The following is a 15,542-nucleotide window of genomic DNA, read 5'->3' as shown; positions in this document are numbered from 1 at the left end:
TGCAGCATCCCAGCCTGGATGGCCAGACCAGCTCATCCAGCCTTAGCAAACTGGATACTAGGGTACTGTGAAATCACATGAAAATGAGAGTTACACAGACCCTGCTGCCTTTTATGGGAGCTGTGAGGACAGAGATAGAGCTGGACATATTTTTATCTAAAGTACCCCCAGGAAAACGTTTGGAAAAAATAGGAAGTCCAACAAAAAAAAGACAAATGTTCAGAATTCCAAACCTGTAGTTTCATGCATTCTGCTAAAATTTCTTCTTACAAAATGTTACAATATGCCAAATTCAGACTTTACAATAATATAAAATCACAATAAATCTCTTTCAGGCTACTGAACTCAGAAGGATTATGCTTTAAATTAATATTTTCTTGAAAATTAATATTCGGTCCCTTAACCCCAAAATTATTGTCCTGTAAGCCCCACTCCCACCAGGCATCAACATTCCCACTGGTAAATACATTGGAAACCAGTCTGATGGTGCGTGGTGGTACAGCCTGGCACATAAACAACTCAGGTGTGCCTTTGCTCTGCTGTAACTGCCAGTGTGCAGGTTTTTACCTGCACCACACAGGCGATCCCTCACAGCTTAACATCCCTAAATTATTTTTCTCTACCTTGTTCCAGTACCCCTTCTGTCCAAACTCCACCTCTCCCACTCAGTCACCCCCAAATTTGTGCCCAGAGCTTCCAGTGGCCCCCAGCTGAAATCTTAGCTAGAGGTAGGAGCGATGCCAACCTGGCTGTGTTGGGGCACCAAGGGACCAGCAGCAGAGCAGGTAGGAGAGCCTCAAGTGCCCACCTTTGGAACAGGAACATGTGGCCAAATACCAGCTGAGATATTACAGCCACCATATGCAGGTCCCTGCGTGAGATAAGTCAAGGTTATTTCTGAGTCTAAAGGCAAGTTAACTACCCGAAAAATGCCCAGGGGAGCTGCTGTAGGTAGAGCACTAGGCAGTGGCCATCTCCCCTTCTAGAAGATCACAGATGGGGACACTAATTCCACAGGTCTGGGAATTCATGGTGGGCATCTTGTAGGAATCTTAATAATTATTCATCTTTGTTCCACACTAGAGAAAACTGAAACACTGAATGTTTCCCATGGGGTGCGTGGTTGGAGATGTCTCTTGGGGATGTGGGAAGCATGTAGGTCAGTCAGCAAAGTCTGTGTGAGCCCCCACCCTGCTCCTTCCCCTTCCCCAGGGGGTGCAGGAGGCTGCTGGAAAGGAGATGTGAAGGGATGAGGTACTTCATGTGTAGTTGTGGATGGTGGGTTCAACAAGACATTGGGATTTTTCTTCATGCAACACTGAGATGCCTTCAGCCCTCAAACCCCCTTCACCCTCACAAAGGCAAAGGGCAGCAGCACATGGTCCTTCCTGAAGGGTCACACAGAGCTCGTTGCTGTTCCCTGGCTCCAAGCTCTCCACTTTTGCTCTGGATGAAGCAGTTTGCAGCCTTAGGGCAGAGCAGAGTGGGAAGCCAGCATGTCTTTGGTGATAACAGGGCACCTTTAAACACTGCATATCAACAGTGCTTTGCTGAGCCATAATGGCATCAAAAGCAGAGGCTGCCTGAGCCCTGGAGCTGCCTGTATGAGAGAATGGCTCTGAGATGTTTTGCTACTCATCCCATTTAACTCTTAAAATAAGAGTAGGTCTCCTAAGTGCAAATAACAACTTCCACTGTGACAATCTGCATCTGCTGCACTGGGACAAAGATCCCTACAAAGCAGGAACGCTGCCTTCAGCTGTCTTCTCAAACCAGTTTCTGTTTTTCCAGTGGTCTCCAGCACAACAGGATCCACGAGATCAGAGCAGACACCTTTGTGCAGCTGATGGCCCTGCGCTCCATGCAAGTATTGTCTGGCAGGGGACTGGCTGGAGTCTTGCCAGGGGAAGGGGAACCGTGAACCCCGTCAGGCTGTGGGGAGTTCCAACCCTGCTCCCTCTGTCTCTGCTGGGAGGCTTTGCTATGGAGTCCCTCTGCCACTCCCCTTTAGAAAAGAAGAGGGCACAAACCACCCTTCTGGCTTCCCCTGTGCCTGCAGACCCTGCTGTAACTGCCCCCATTCCCTGCCCACACACCACACGCTGCAGCTCTGGCACGGCACAGCCCACATTGTGGACATGCCTCCTAAATTCAGCCAGGGACTCATGTCAGGGATTTACCACGGTGTACCTGAGCTCCTGCCCCCCTTGCCATACACAGGCTGATCCTGGGCCATGCAGTCCTGGAACATCCATGCAGAGCATCCTATTTGGTTTGAGACTTCCTTCCCACAAGCTCATGTTCAACGCACTAAGTGCACCCAAGCATGTGTGAGAGAGAGCGACCTCCTAAGTGCTTGGCACCTTTGACAGCTAGTAAGGCCCCGCAGGGCACTACTGTCCCTGTGACATCTGGAAAGAGCCCTGATGGTCTTTATTTGATGTTCTGTTAGGAAGTGAACTAAAATCACATGAAAGCTTTTCCCGTGGTGCAGCAATCTGTGTGTCATTTAATAGCCCAGCATCCCGAGGATCCATGAGTGTCACATACACCGTGTTTACAACTGCACAGGAACACTTACATGTTCTGTGTGACACTGCAGACATACATGGAAACACGAGCATTCTGCTGCCACCCTACAATCACACACACACAGCTGAGTGTGCAAGGTCAGCCATGACTTTGGGGTATATTCTGGTCCCTGTGGGAAGGATTCATCTCACCCGACTTCCCACACATTTGAGCAGGTACCCCTGACTCCCCTAGAGCAGGAGAGATGAATATATGGTATGAGATTGCTCACATAGTCAGCCTTAGGAGAAGAAATGCATCCTGATATGCTGGTTCCTCTCCCTGATGACAGAAGGAGCAGAGCCCAGTCACTGGGATGGAAGCAGAGCTTACTGATGGCACTCAGTGAATCCAAACTTGGCAGGAGACATTCTAAAATCATCTTGGTTCACCTTCCACAGCCCCCTGGCCCTATCTGTGCTTGCTACACCCAGCACTGTGACTGTGTTGGGAATGGTCTGGCACTAAGGCATGACCTGTCTACTGCTCTGAGGTTTAGCATGTCAGCATAAAATCCCCAAATTTACAGAAAATGAACCCAGAAAGGAACCTTTCCCATTGGTCTCAGTGGAGGAGCTCCTGCAAGGCAAACTCTTCTGCTCTTGCAAACCCAAACATTCTTGTCTCCAGGGAGCTGCAATGGGACAGAACTTGCTGCTGACCAAGGGGCTACAAGATCCCACATTTGATCCCACTGAGCCCCTTGGCCAGGCTGGTGTCAGCAGCTTCACTGCCCTGCTCTGCTCACTATTTACTGGTGTGTCCTTGCCTTGCAGAGACCTGAGTTGGAATTACATCCAGTTTATTCATCCGGAGGCCTTTGTGACCCTGCACTCACTCACCAAGTTGTAAGTCACAGGGATATTTCTTTCACAGTGGTCCATGGATGGGAGGTATCTGAGGACCTCAGACTGACTCCCTGGGCAAGCAGGACACCTGGGATTTAGATGCTGGAAGGCTGATGTGCTGAGGTGCATGTCTCAGCACTGATGTGGACAGACCAAATCCCAAGGTTTCCTATCAGTACCAAAGGGATGATGAAGTGCAGGAGTGGCCATCTTTAAGCTGCTCTCACCCTGAACACTTAAACTTCCATTTCATGATGCTTTCATACCTGCTTTAGATGTCTTTAGGGAAGATCAGCATGATGGACTGTTTCAGCAAGAGTCACTGCAGACCATCTGCTCTGGCTCTGGAGGGTCCTCAGTCCTCAGCCCCTCACTAAGACTTTGGGTATTTTATGGGCTGGGATCTGCAGTCATACCCAAACTATCATGGAGTGTATGTGTACAGAGATGAAGATACCAGGCAGAGCTTTCAGCACGGGCACTAATCCCACCCTCTCATTCTCCCAGGGATTGCAATCTCAATCTGTTTATCTCCAGAGGTTTCTGGCTCCCATGCAGCACCCAGCCCCATCTCAGCATCACACTGAGGGAGCAATTGAGACAGGCAGCTGAGGGTTTGGCTGAGGTACCACTGGCAGCAGAACCCTGACCATGGTCTCCCTCTCTGCTTTCCCTTCACCAGGGACTTAACTGACAACCAGCTGGTCACGCTGCCTCTGGATGGCTTGGCTGGACTGACCCATCTGAAGCTCCAAGGCAACCCAGCTCTCTCTGAGCCCTTCACCAAGGAGAGTTTCCCCAAAATGAGGTACTTGGGGTGTTGGCTCTTTCACTTCTGGCACTCAGCACAGCCTGTATTTGCCTAAAGCACTCAGCTTCCTGCTCTCCTTGTCTCTCTCATGCTTTCTCCATCTTTCCAGGCCAATGGGTAGAGGAAGCTTCATCTGCTGCTAATGCATCTCATCTTTTAACAGCTTCCACAGGAGAGTGGTGCTGTGCTCCCCAGCCCATCACCCCCACCCCAAACACACACACACACAAACATGCAGCGAGCCCAGCTCAGGGCTCCTCTCAATGGAAAACATTCCCAGAAGCAGTCCCAGCTAATGACATCCAGGTTTCCTTCTGTAAACTCTGTTTGTGTGGCCGTGTCTTGTCTGCTATGGATTAATGAGGAGCCTGGAGGGGTCAAACTGAGCAAGATGAGGCTGTGAAAGGCTCAGAACACAGTGCTGTGCTGCAGGCTCGGGCTCTCCTGACCCTCCTTTACAGGTGGGTCTCAGCCTGGCACCTGCCCTCAGGCTGAGGTGTCCGTGGTCCAAAGAACACAAATTCCCCTCAGGCAAAGTCATCTGTTCCTTGGGTCTCATGAGGAGTTCCCTTCAAGCCAAGTATGCATAAATTGATGCTTCCACTCATCCAGTATGAGTTCCCAAGGCTGGAGCTTCTCCAGTTCAGGCGCCTAGTGAAGGGACCATGAGCCACTGCACCAACACTGGGATTAATAGCTCAGGTCTGAGGAAAAGTATGGAGCTCTCACATCAGTCTGCCTCAGCAGTGGTGTCTGAAGGGCTTTCTCTTCTGACTTTTTTGGCTCATCATAGCTGGGATGTACTGCATGACTGGTTTCCAAATGGCAGGGGATTCCAGAAGCTTTTGGAGGGTTTCCTACACCCAAGATCATAGAATCACAGAATGATCTGGGTTGAAACAAAACATTAAAGCTCATCTCATTCCAACCCCCTCTAATGGGCAGGGACACCTTCCACTAGCCCAGGTTGCTCCTAGCCCTGTCCAACCTGGCCTTGGACACTTCCAAGGATGGGGCAGCCACAGCAACTCTGGGCAACCTCACCACCCTCATAGGAAAGAGTTTCTTCCCAATATCCCATCTAACCCTGCCCTCTGTTAGTGTGAAGCCATTCCCCCTTGTCCTGTCACTCCAGACCCTTGTCTCAAGTCCCTCTCCAGCTCTCTTGGAGCCCCTTTAGGCACTGGAAGGATCTTTAAGATCTCTCCAGAGCCTTCCCTTCTCCAGGTGAACACCCCCAGCTCTCCCAGCCTGTCTTTGGAGCAGAGGGGCTCCAGCCCTCGGAGCATCTCCGTGGCCTCTCCAGACCCACTCCAACAGGCACTCCCTTGTGCAGGGTGGGTCAAGTTCAGCACTTCCAGGGTGTTTCTCCTCTAAACTAGTTCCATTGGCAGCTGTGGAGCTGGTTTGGATTTGTACCAGAGAAACTGAGCCTGCAGCAGTGGTTCATTGAACCGTGCCAGGCGATGGACCCATTAACATTCCCTAAATTTTGGGGTACTGCCATTAAGTAGTCTTACTCTTGGGGCATATGTCTGGAGGAATCATCTGAGAACAATTCTTACCCTTCCTGGGAGGATCAGCACCTCCCTACCACCTTTCAATAATAGGCTCTAATTTGGAGCTTATAACAGGAAACAAGCTTGTATACAGAGTTTCCACAGCCTCATGGGGCTCAGGCAGAAATGTTTGGGAACATAAAACAAAAGCATATTTTTAGAATATAGAGTTTCACCATATTTACTGATCTTGTCAGAAGACCTTAATTGTCTGGAAAACCTGAGGTTCCTTTGCCTTCATCAGCAGTCTCCCTGACTTCCAGCAAAGCCAAAAATGCAGCTGCTGACAGACAGCCTGGTATTGTGTCCAGATGATGCTCAGCTGCTCTTGAATTAACCTTGTAATACATGCTATAATTAGCAACTAACAGTTTGACTCTCAAGTCGAAATCAGAACATATTCAAACAACTTGTTTCACTTGAGAGACCTGAGAAATCCCTTCCTGAGCTGGCAGGAGGGAGCCACGCTCCTGGAACTGAAGTTTGAAGGTGTCTTTCTGACCCTCAACAACAAGCAAGGGGAACCTTGCTTTTGGGAAGCTTCTCACCTCGAAGGAAAGAAAGGATGCCCAGCAAAACATGGCCTCGTGGTAAAAATTGAAGACTGTGCATGTCTTGGGAAAGAGGGGCTAATTTAGTCTGGGGAAAACTGCAGACAGGTTTTTAGGAATGTCTTGATTTAGGAATGGTATTCTCCACTTCAGTACTCCTGCTCAAACCAGCAGAAGTGGGGCAGGGCAGAGACACCATGGGGTGCCTTGGGCGCACACTCTGTCCTACGTGGAGTCCTCTGCCACAGCACAGACCCTCACCAGTGTAAAGGTCACCAGACAGACCAGCCTTTGTCACATGTGGAACTGAGCAAAAAGGGCAAAGCAATGGAGACTCAGGTTGTGGAGGGGACACACCTTTAAGTTCTGCTCTCCCTCTGCAGAGTCCTGGAGGTCCCATACGCCTACCAGTGCTGTGCCTATGGCAGCTGCAGCAGCTTCTTCAAGGTGTCCAGCCAATGGGAGGGAGAAGACACGACTCCTGAGGAGGAGGATCCCCACAAGAGGACCATGGAATTGTTTCCAGGTCACACCGATAATCACTGTGAGTAAAGTGGGCTGAGCAGTGATCAGTGCACAGGCAGGGCTGCGAGCTTGGGTGCAGTCCTGCATCTGCAGGAGTGCTCCCACCACCAGCCACGGAGTGACACCTGCCCCAGGGCAGGCAGACTGAGCCTTCTCCAATGCAGGTGGCCAATTGCTGTGAATGGGCTTCAGCTGGTGACCCTGTAGGGGAAAAAAAGCTGATCTGGCACATCCAAACCTTCACAGGGTAACCAAAGGACCTGGCAGTCCCCCACAGCACAGACACATTTGCCAGTTTGGCCTTGCTGGCTATGGAGGGAGGCTGCCCAAGGCACTGGAACGTGGCTGAGGCTACTTGGGGCAACTTCTGGGCTTGGTCAACTGCTTTTTGGGCAGTGTGGAGCCTTTGGCAGGACATCAGTATTTCTCTTTACAACATCTAGGGGAAGGGCTTCAGGATTAATCCAAGGAATAGAATGAAGTCAAAGACCTGGAGTGTGCAGCTGGCTGGAGGTAGGGAGACCTGTGTATGTGCTACTTTTGGGCACATCCCCTGATGCTACAGCAAAGGTCTGGGTTAGGTATGACAACAGGACACATTTGGGGAACACAATGAGCTCAGTACAGGTGCTGGCTGAAGCAGGGCAGAAAGGCCTCCAGAGTTGAGCAGAACTTTCTGTCCAAGACTCAGTTTATTCAGTGCTCCAGAGCTCAGTACTGCACAGACCTCCATGAAGCCAGTTCCAGGAGGCCAGCAGAGGACAGTGCAAGGCACACCTGCACTCACAGCCCCACAGCACAGCAGCAGCTCCAGCACAAAGCTGGTGTGATCCTGCTGCAAGGGAATCTCAGAGTAATGTGACGAAAAGCACGAGCCCCTTTGCTTCCTTCCTCTGTAACTGCTGGAGAGTGGAAACAGCATTTCAGAACACAGCTTGGATGCTGTATTTGTTTATATGTTTGTGTAAATACAGTGGCTACAGTGCATTTCTGAGGTCTGAGAGGGCTGAGACCCTGGAGAGCCCCTGCTTCACTGAGCACCCAGCCATAGCCAGGGGCTCTGCTGTCTCCTCCCACATCCTGAGCAGGCAGGACTGGATGTGGAGACAGATATTGATCCAGAGCTGCTGGACTCTGTGTTACAGGCAGGATGACCAAGACCCTTTATGACACAGCCAGCGGGTGACTCACCAGCCCCCTGTTCTGCTCCTGCCCTGATCCTTCACAGACTAAGAATAGGCTTTAGACATGTAAAAAGTCCAGCCAGGGGCTGAACTGTGGTTCCTACTGGCCTGATGTGGCTCTGGGAAGCATGGTAGACTTGGTGGTAACACTGGGCAGACAGACCAGAGGAGCCATATGTCATGGTCATTGCTGCAGGAATTTCTTCTCGGCCGGGTCAGTTTTTCCATCATTAATGCAGCCCATGCTGTAACAGTCCTGGTGCAGATGGCTGTGGGGGTTGCCCAGCAAATTACAGCATCTGTGAAAAGATCTGTTTTGTGAACAGAGTCCACAGCACTGCTCACAGACCTGCTCTTGCTGGGTACCAAAGCCTTTGATGTCCCAAAGGATGCTCTCTCCGGGCCCTGTCAGCAGGCCAAAACCTACCACAGGCTCCCAGGCCTCCAAGCCAGTCTCAGCCTCATGGATGCTGTGTTCATGAGCTTTTGGGACCGGAGGGGAATGTTGACTGTTTCTAAGATGTGCCAGATGAGACTATTAGCAGCTTGTAAAGGCTCCCATTTTCAGATGTTAAAGCACTGGATTTGTCTTGAAATACCAAAGCACACAGGTGTGAGTGTGACATGCACAAGAACATGTTCCTATGATGTGCAGCTTCTGCAGATGACCCTCTGCACCACTCAGCAACCGGGTCTGTTCTTGGTCATGAGGGGTTTGTGGTATTGCTGTTTTACTTAATTAATCATTGCTTTATTTCTGTTCCCAGTTCTTCCTCTCTGATGGCCACTGGTGGTATTTAGCTGGGTTATATGAACCTTGTAACACTTCCTCATTAAAAAGGACAAAAGCTCCCAAACATTCCTTTCACGCAAGAGGGAAAGTGGTCTAGTTAAGAGAAAATAACTTGTGGCTCTGTCCTGGCAATGTACAGCCAGGCTCATCAGGGCACTCAGATGCTCTGGGAGAACTTGTGAGAGGGACAGGCACTGCTTCCAGCCAGCCCTTTGCTCTCAGCCTTGTGCAGCACTTCCAGGCCTTCCCAAAGGAGTCCACAGAACCTCACAGTCAGGTGGTGAAAGGCAGCCTGTCCCAGGCAGCCATGCAGGGACAAGAAATGGATCCCCAATGGCACATCCCTGCTCCAGCAGCCAGGCAGTGGCTCCTGCCCCCTGTCCTGCTCCTGCATCCAGCACTCAACCCTCAGCCAAGCCCAGCACCCAAGGGTCCATCCCACTCCAGCCACAGAGCAGGGCTATCTCATCTCTCTCTCATCCTCCCAGGGCCCCAGATGCCTGGGAACACACCAGACAACCACCCAAGTGTGTCCATTCACATCTGATTAATGGCCACCTGAGGCCCAAAGTAGTGTGGTCAGTGAATGACTCATCACTCTGTTACCTTGTGACAACAGATTTTTAAGGTCCCATTTCCAACATTTTTGGTGCTTGGGATATCATAGAATTGTAGAATGGTTTGGGTTGGAAGGGACCTTAAAGCTCATCTCGTTCCAATCCCCTGCCATGGGCAGGGACGCCTTCCACTAGCCCAGGTTGCTCCAAGCCCCATCCAACCTGGCCTTGAACACTTCCAGGGATGGGGCAGCCACAGCTTCTCCAGGCAACCTGTGCCAGGCCCTCATCCCCATAGGGAAGGATTTCTTCCTAATATCACATCTAACCCTGCCCTCTGGCAGTGGGAAGCCATTCCCCCTTGTCCTGTCACTCCAGACCCTTGTCCAAAGTTCCTCTCCAGCTTCCTTGGAGCTCCTTTAGGCACTGGAAGGGTCTCTAGGGTCTCCCTAGAGCCTTCTCTTCTCCAGGCTGGACAATCCCAACTGTCTCAGCCTCCTTGGATTCCAGTTGGCAGTGTTTAGCAGACACCCCCTGCCCCAAGTCTGTCCCCTGTGGCTGGGCAGGAGCCCAAAGGTGACTCGGGGTCCTGTCACACGGGACATCCCCCAGCAAACCCTGGCATCTCCCAACACTGGCTGCAGAGGGAGGGCAGGAAAAGTGCAAATGCTACCATGGGGCACTTCCATCACCCTCCCAGCACCTCCCTTGGGGACCACTGGTTTGAGGGTAGAAAGGGGCAAATTCACTTACAAGCATGTGTTTGCAATAATGGAACAGAGCTTTGGAAAGCGAAAAGAGAGCACACGTGGACAGTTATCCTTGGCAATAAGGACACTGCTTTCCCCAGCCCAGCACCTCCAATAACTTGTAAAGTTACTAAGGAACTTCTGCAACTACCTCGCAAACCGTGGAGGGTCCTTAGAGCTACACTTTTCTTGCTTCTGTCATTTCAGAAGGCTACTCGAGTCCCAAAAAAGCACCTACCGAGGCCCCTTCTCCAGCAATTCTTCTCCTCTTCCTCCCACTTTGCTTTTGGTACAGCCACTTTGTTTTCCATGGAAAGGGCACTACTGGCAAGGTGGGTTTTTTCCATAAAACTTCAGAAAGTGAAGGTGCCTTAGCAAAATTCAAATAAACAGCAGCTTCTTCCAAACCAATGCAGTCTGCCTTGCTGGGACACAACAGCCATTTTCCTTTCTCCACAGTTCCCAGGCTGGAGAAATACTGGTTTCCAGCAGAGAGGTACATTTTTCACTTTTAATCTTGCTGTGCTGTCTAAGGATTGCTTTGCGATTCCCAAAAGGCTCAGTAGTCCAGGCAAAACAAAGGATCTTCCTTCACTTCATGAAAATGTTTAACCTGGGCTTAAACCCAGCCCTTTGAGGAGAAAAGGGATGGGGCAGGTTACACTTTCCCAAGGGTTGGGTCTCATCAGGGCACAGAAAGTGCAAGTCTGTGTCTGTGTTATTTGGGTATCGTGACTGCACATCACAGCCTCCGCACTGTGGCTGGAAAAGACACTGGAGATTTATAAGACTATAAAATACAAGGATGAAATATTTTTCCATCCCACTGTGAGTGTTTCCTTGCCAGGCTCCAAAGCAGCAGTAATATTTCAACTCTTATACAGACAGATTTTAAAAAATGGCTTTTTTTCCAAAGCTCCCTGAAGCCGAGAAAGCCACAAAGCTTGTCAGGAGGCACTAAAGATAGCACGTTATTTGTCATCATTCTTTAATCAAGTAATCCCAGTCACATTCTCAAACACGGGCAGGGAGCAGAGCTCATGAGAGACACCACTTCTAAACAGATTAGACAAGTAAACCCCACTCAGTTCAGCTGCATCTTCAGCACTGTGGAAACTCACCTTCCTGGCCAGTGTCTGAGCTGCCAGGTGCACACCAGCATCAGGCCATTCATCCAAGGGGAAGTTCATCCCACAGCCACAGATCCAGCTCCCTGGCTACCAGGCTGCAGCAAGCAGAAAACCACATCCTTTCCCTTTCCTCCTGCTGGCAGAAAACCCTCCCAAGATCCCCACTGGGAGCTGAAGGCCGTGCTGGTGCCGTGGGTGGGGACAGGGCAGCGGGACAGCAGCTGTCCTCACTGTGTCCCAGTGCTATCAGTCAGCGGGAGTTTGGGAAGAGGAACAAGGAACAAAGCAGAAAATCACATCTGGGATTAGACTGAGAGGATGCCATTTGCCTTGGTGATGTCCTACACTGAAAACGTGGCTGAGGTCTCAGCCCCATTCCCTTCCAGAAGCTTCTCTTTCAGTCAGGGGGTCTCTGCCTGAGCCTCAGTGAGCCCAAGCCTGGCTCAGGGTGCAGCTGCCAGTGCTGGCCCAGGGCTCTTCAGTCTGGCTGCACAAACCCCACGAATGCAGAGGCTGCAGCCACGGGCAACCAGCCTGCCTTCAGCAAATCCTGGGAACTTCCATGACTAAAGCAGGCCGCCACAGTCCCAAGAATTCACACGACATAAAATTAAGCAATAAATGTTGGGTTCCCTTGTATGTTTGCCGCTGAGCTGCTTGGTGGTGGTGGATGCTGATGAAGAATTTGTTCTGCAAGAAGAGGCTAATGGCTCCTCTGAACAAAGCTCCAAAATCCCTGTTGATGAACACACTGGACAAGCCCTGCCCAGAAAGCTCCCATGGAGATGTTGTATTTGAAGGCTTTGTGTTCTGTAACCACATAAGCTAGAGTATTTATTTACTTTTAATAACGCTTGCTGGGAGGAGGGAACCACAGCCACACAGATCTGGGAGCTGGGGCTCTTACACTTCAGATGTTGAGAGCAACCTAAAAACAGAGGGGTTGGCTACACTGCAACCCACCAACGTTTACAAGACCTTCTCCCTCTACAGCAGTGACTGCAGGGGACAAACTGGACACCAGCAGCTACTTTGAACTTGTGGGCTAGGAACTGGCTGGGAAGGTCTGTGTGGAGGACAGGCAGTGGGAAAAGCTCCTGGCCCAGTTAACCCTGAAGGTGCTTGTTCCTCTCTGAGCACCATTTCTTGTTCTTTTCTCCCCAGATGACCTAGATGCAGACGACCTTCAGCTGGACCTTGAGGAATCAAAGCTTCACCCCACTATTCAGTGCACGCCAAGCCCCGGTGAGCAGCCAGGGAAACCCCTTGAACAGAGCTGGGATCCTTTGAGCTTCTCTAAATCCCCAGGATCCCCCACGACCTTTCAGATCAGAAGCCTAGTTAGGCTTTGGCCAAACTGGGGACAGGTGAGGAGCTTCCTTCTCCCAGCTGGATGCAGCTGCCCTCCCTGAGGAGGGGACGAGGTCAGGGTATGCCTGATCAGGAATCCCAGGTGTCACCAGCTCCTCCATCCACTGACCTGCTGCACTCTGGCTCTCCAGAAGTCCCTGCTCCCTTGCATGACTTAGACTTTGTCTCAGCCAGCCCAGAACATTGCATGGCAAGACCTTGTCCTTGATTTCCTGATCATACCTGCAGCACTGCAGACTGTAGGGTACTTTGCTCTGTTTTCCTGAGAAAAGGAGATCAGGGAGATGCTGGACTGCACCCAGTCACGTTCTCCTGACTCCCATCACACACACACCAGTGGGCACATGAGGCTGGGACTCTGATTTTGTCCTTCTGATTTTGTCCCCGTTCATGGTTCAGTGGGGTCCTACACAAGCACAGCTGGAGGCTGGACAGGCCTGGTTCCATCCAGCCAGCTGTGGGACACTGGCAGGGACAGAGTTTTCACCAATTATCCCACTGAGTTTGTTGCAAAAGAGACATGAAGGAACAATAACTGAGGGCATGTCCTGCTGCCTGGGAACAAAGGTGATGGTGCTCTGAGCTTTATCCCCTTTGAGATGAGCAAGATTTCTCCATTTCCTCTAATTTTGTTTGCTCTGCACCACCTAAAACTTCTGCCATCCTGTTTTTGTTTTTGCTGAGCCCCTCACTATAACATCCCAATCCCTCCCAGGCAACCTCACACATCTCCACAGCACTAACTCCCTGATCCCAGGGGGTACATGAGAAGGAGCAGGTAATGGCAGAGGGGCCCAAATGCCAGGCTGACACCAGGAGTGTCGGTGAGTCTGGAGTCATGACCTTTTTTGTGTTTTAGGAGCTCTGATAAGTTCGTGGTTTCTCACATTTCACTTTGACCTCTCCCTGCACCTTGTTTCTGCCCCAGACAAGATCTGAGAGGATGCCAGAGGCTCCCCAGTGTGGGGATGAGAGGGAGAGAGCCAAGAGGCAGCTGCAGAAGAGAGCAGACAATTCTCCTTGCGAGCCCTCAGCACTCGTGGGGCTGGTGGGGCCAGGAGGGGGCTGGGACCTGGCCACTGCCTCGAGCAGCACCACTGGAGCCAAGTGGTGTCTGCTGGGTATAACTTTGGGGTTTGTCTTCCAGGTCCCTTCAAGCCTTGTGATCACCTGTTTGAGAGCTGGATCATCCGCCTGGGAGTTTGGGTCATCGTCCTGGTCTCAGTGCTCTGCAACGGCCTGGTCATTCTGGCTGTCTTTGCCTCCCCCAGCTACCTCTCTCCCGTTAAGTTCGTCATTGGCTCCATAGCTGGGGCCAACATGCTGACCGGCGTCTCCTGCAGCATGATGGCCCTCGTTGATGCCCTCACCTACGGCCACTTCGCCAAGTACGGCGCCAGATGGGAGACGGGCGCGGGCTGCAGGGTGACGGGGTTCCTGTCCGTGTTTGCCTCCCAGGCTGCCATCTTCCTGCTGACCTTGGCTGCTGTGCACTGCAGCATCTCAGCCTCCTGCGTGCGGGGCTACGGAAAATCACCCTCCCTAGGCAAGGTCAAGGCTGCTGCCTGTTGCTGCCTGTTTCTGTCCGCTGTGGCTGCCGTTCTGCCTCTCTTCTCCATTGGAGAATATGGAGCGTCCCCTCTCTGCCTCCCACATCCCATGCCAGATGGGAAACCTGCCACCCTGGGCTTCACTGTGGCCTTGGTGATGACAAACATGCTCTGCTTCCTGACTATCACCGGCACCTACATCCGACTCTACTGCAACCTGCTGAAGGGGGAGTTCAGCGCTGTCTGGGACTGCGCCATGGTTAAGCATGTGGCCTGGCTGATCTTCACCAACTGCCTCCTCTACTGCCCAGTGGCCTTCCTCACCTTCTCCTCTACCCTCAACCTCTTCCTTATCACCCCAGAGGTCATCAAATCCGTCCTTCTTGTGGTCCTGCCCCTGCCTGCCTGCCTCAACCCCTTGCTCTACCTGCTCTTCAACCCCCACTTCAGAGATGACTTCCGCCTGCTGAGGCAGAAGGGGCAGGACAAGGGGAGCTTCCCCCAGTCCTGCGGGGCTGATGACATGGAGAAAAGTTCCTATGACTCCACACAGGCTCTGGTGAGCTTTTCTGACATCGACCACATGTTTGAGACACCTGATTCCCTGGGAGTGCGCCCCATCCTTGACAGCTACAGCTTCCCCTCCATGACGCTCATCCCCTGCCAGCAAAGAGTGGGCACCAGGGGGAAGGAGAGGGGCTTCTCTGAGCGTTGTCCCTGCCTCAATGACAGTGAGGTACTGATCACTTCAGAGAGCCGAGACCCATCCAGCAGCAGCCTCCGGATAACCTTCTTCCCCTCCCCGCCCACAACACCCTACACGTCTCACTTATAACCCTCCTGGGCGCAGCCGTGCGGAACAGCCCCACAGCCCACGCCGAGGGCCAGCCCCAGCGCCGGGGAGCCAGCGAGGTGACACAGGCTGCCCCCTGTAAAGTACCAGTACAACCTGTCTACCCTCAACCCCGTCATACCTGCCTGGGCAACAGGCACCACTCTGCCAGCTGCCCCTCGCTTGGAAGGGCTCTGACTGAGCTCCAGACACTCAGGGCTGCCCATGGGAGGAGATAACCCCTGCCTGGGTCACTCCTGCTGGGAACCACCTGGGAGAGAGCCCCACCAGCTCAGGAAGTGGGTTAGGGAGACCCCCCCTCCTCCTCCTCGTCCTGCAGCATCGCCAGCCAGGAGGAGTGAAGCCAAGTGTGTCTTCTGAGGCAGAGACATCTTAGCAAAAGCCATTGCTCTGTGGCAACACATGGAAATGTCCGACTGCGGTGACATGGCCACCCACAGGGACCTCAGACCTTGTCCTCCAGGGTTCTCTGCAGGTCCCACACACCCCT

General features: G+C 52.0%; 1 protein-coding gene across 1 annotated transcript in view; it reads left to right on the top strand.

Moving 5' to 3' along the window:
- Positions 1-15,034, top strand: part of LGR6 (leucine rich repeat containing G protein-coupled receptor 6) — a 132,710-nt gene extending 117,676 nt beyond the window's left edge. Inside the window, exons 13-18 of the mRNA XM_008929735.2 lie at positions 1,792-1,863; positions 3,348-3,419; positions 4,102-4,227; positions 6,724-6,884; positions 12,443-12,523; positions 13,797-15,034. Of these exons, the coding sequence (XP_008927983.2) occupies positions 1,792-1,863; positions 3,348-3,419; positions 4,102-4,227; positions 6,724-6,884; positions 12,443-12,523; positions 13,797-15,034 (1,750 nt within the window). The remainder of the gene's footprint in view (positions 1-1,791; positions 1,864-3,347; positions 3,420-4,101; positions 4,228-6,723; positions 6,885-12,442; positions 12,524-13,796) is intronic.
- The last annotated feature ends 508 nt before the right edge of the window (positions 15,035-15,542 follow it).

Source organism: Manacus vitellinus, unplaced genomic scaffold (genome assembly GCF_001715985.3).
Source record: "Manacus vitellinus isolate BGI_N305 unplaced genomic scaffold, ASM171598v3 scaffold_47_pilon, whole genome shotgun sequence".
In the NCBI taxonomy this organism is placed as follows: domain Eukaryota; kingdom Metazoa; phylum Chordata; class Aves; order Passeriformes; family Pipridae; genus Manacus; species Manacus vitellinus.
The sequence above is the reverse complement of the archived record's forward strand: the minus strand, read 5'-3'. Positions and strand labels throughout refer to the sequence as shown.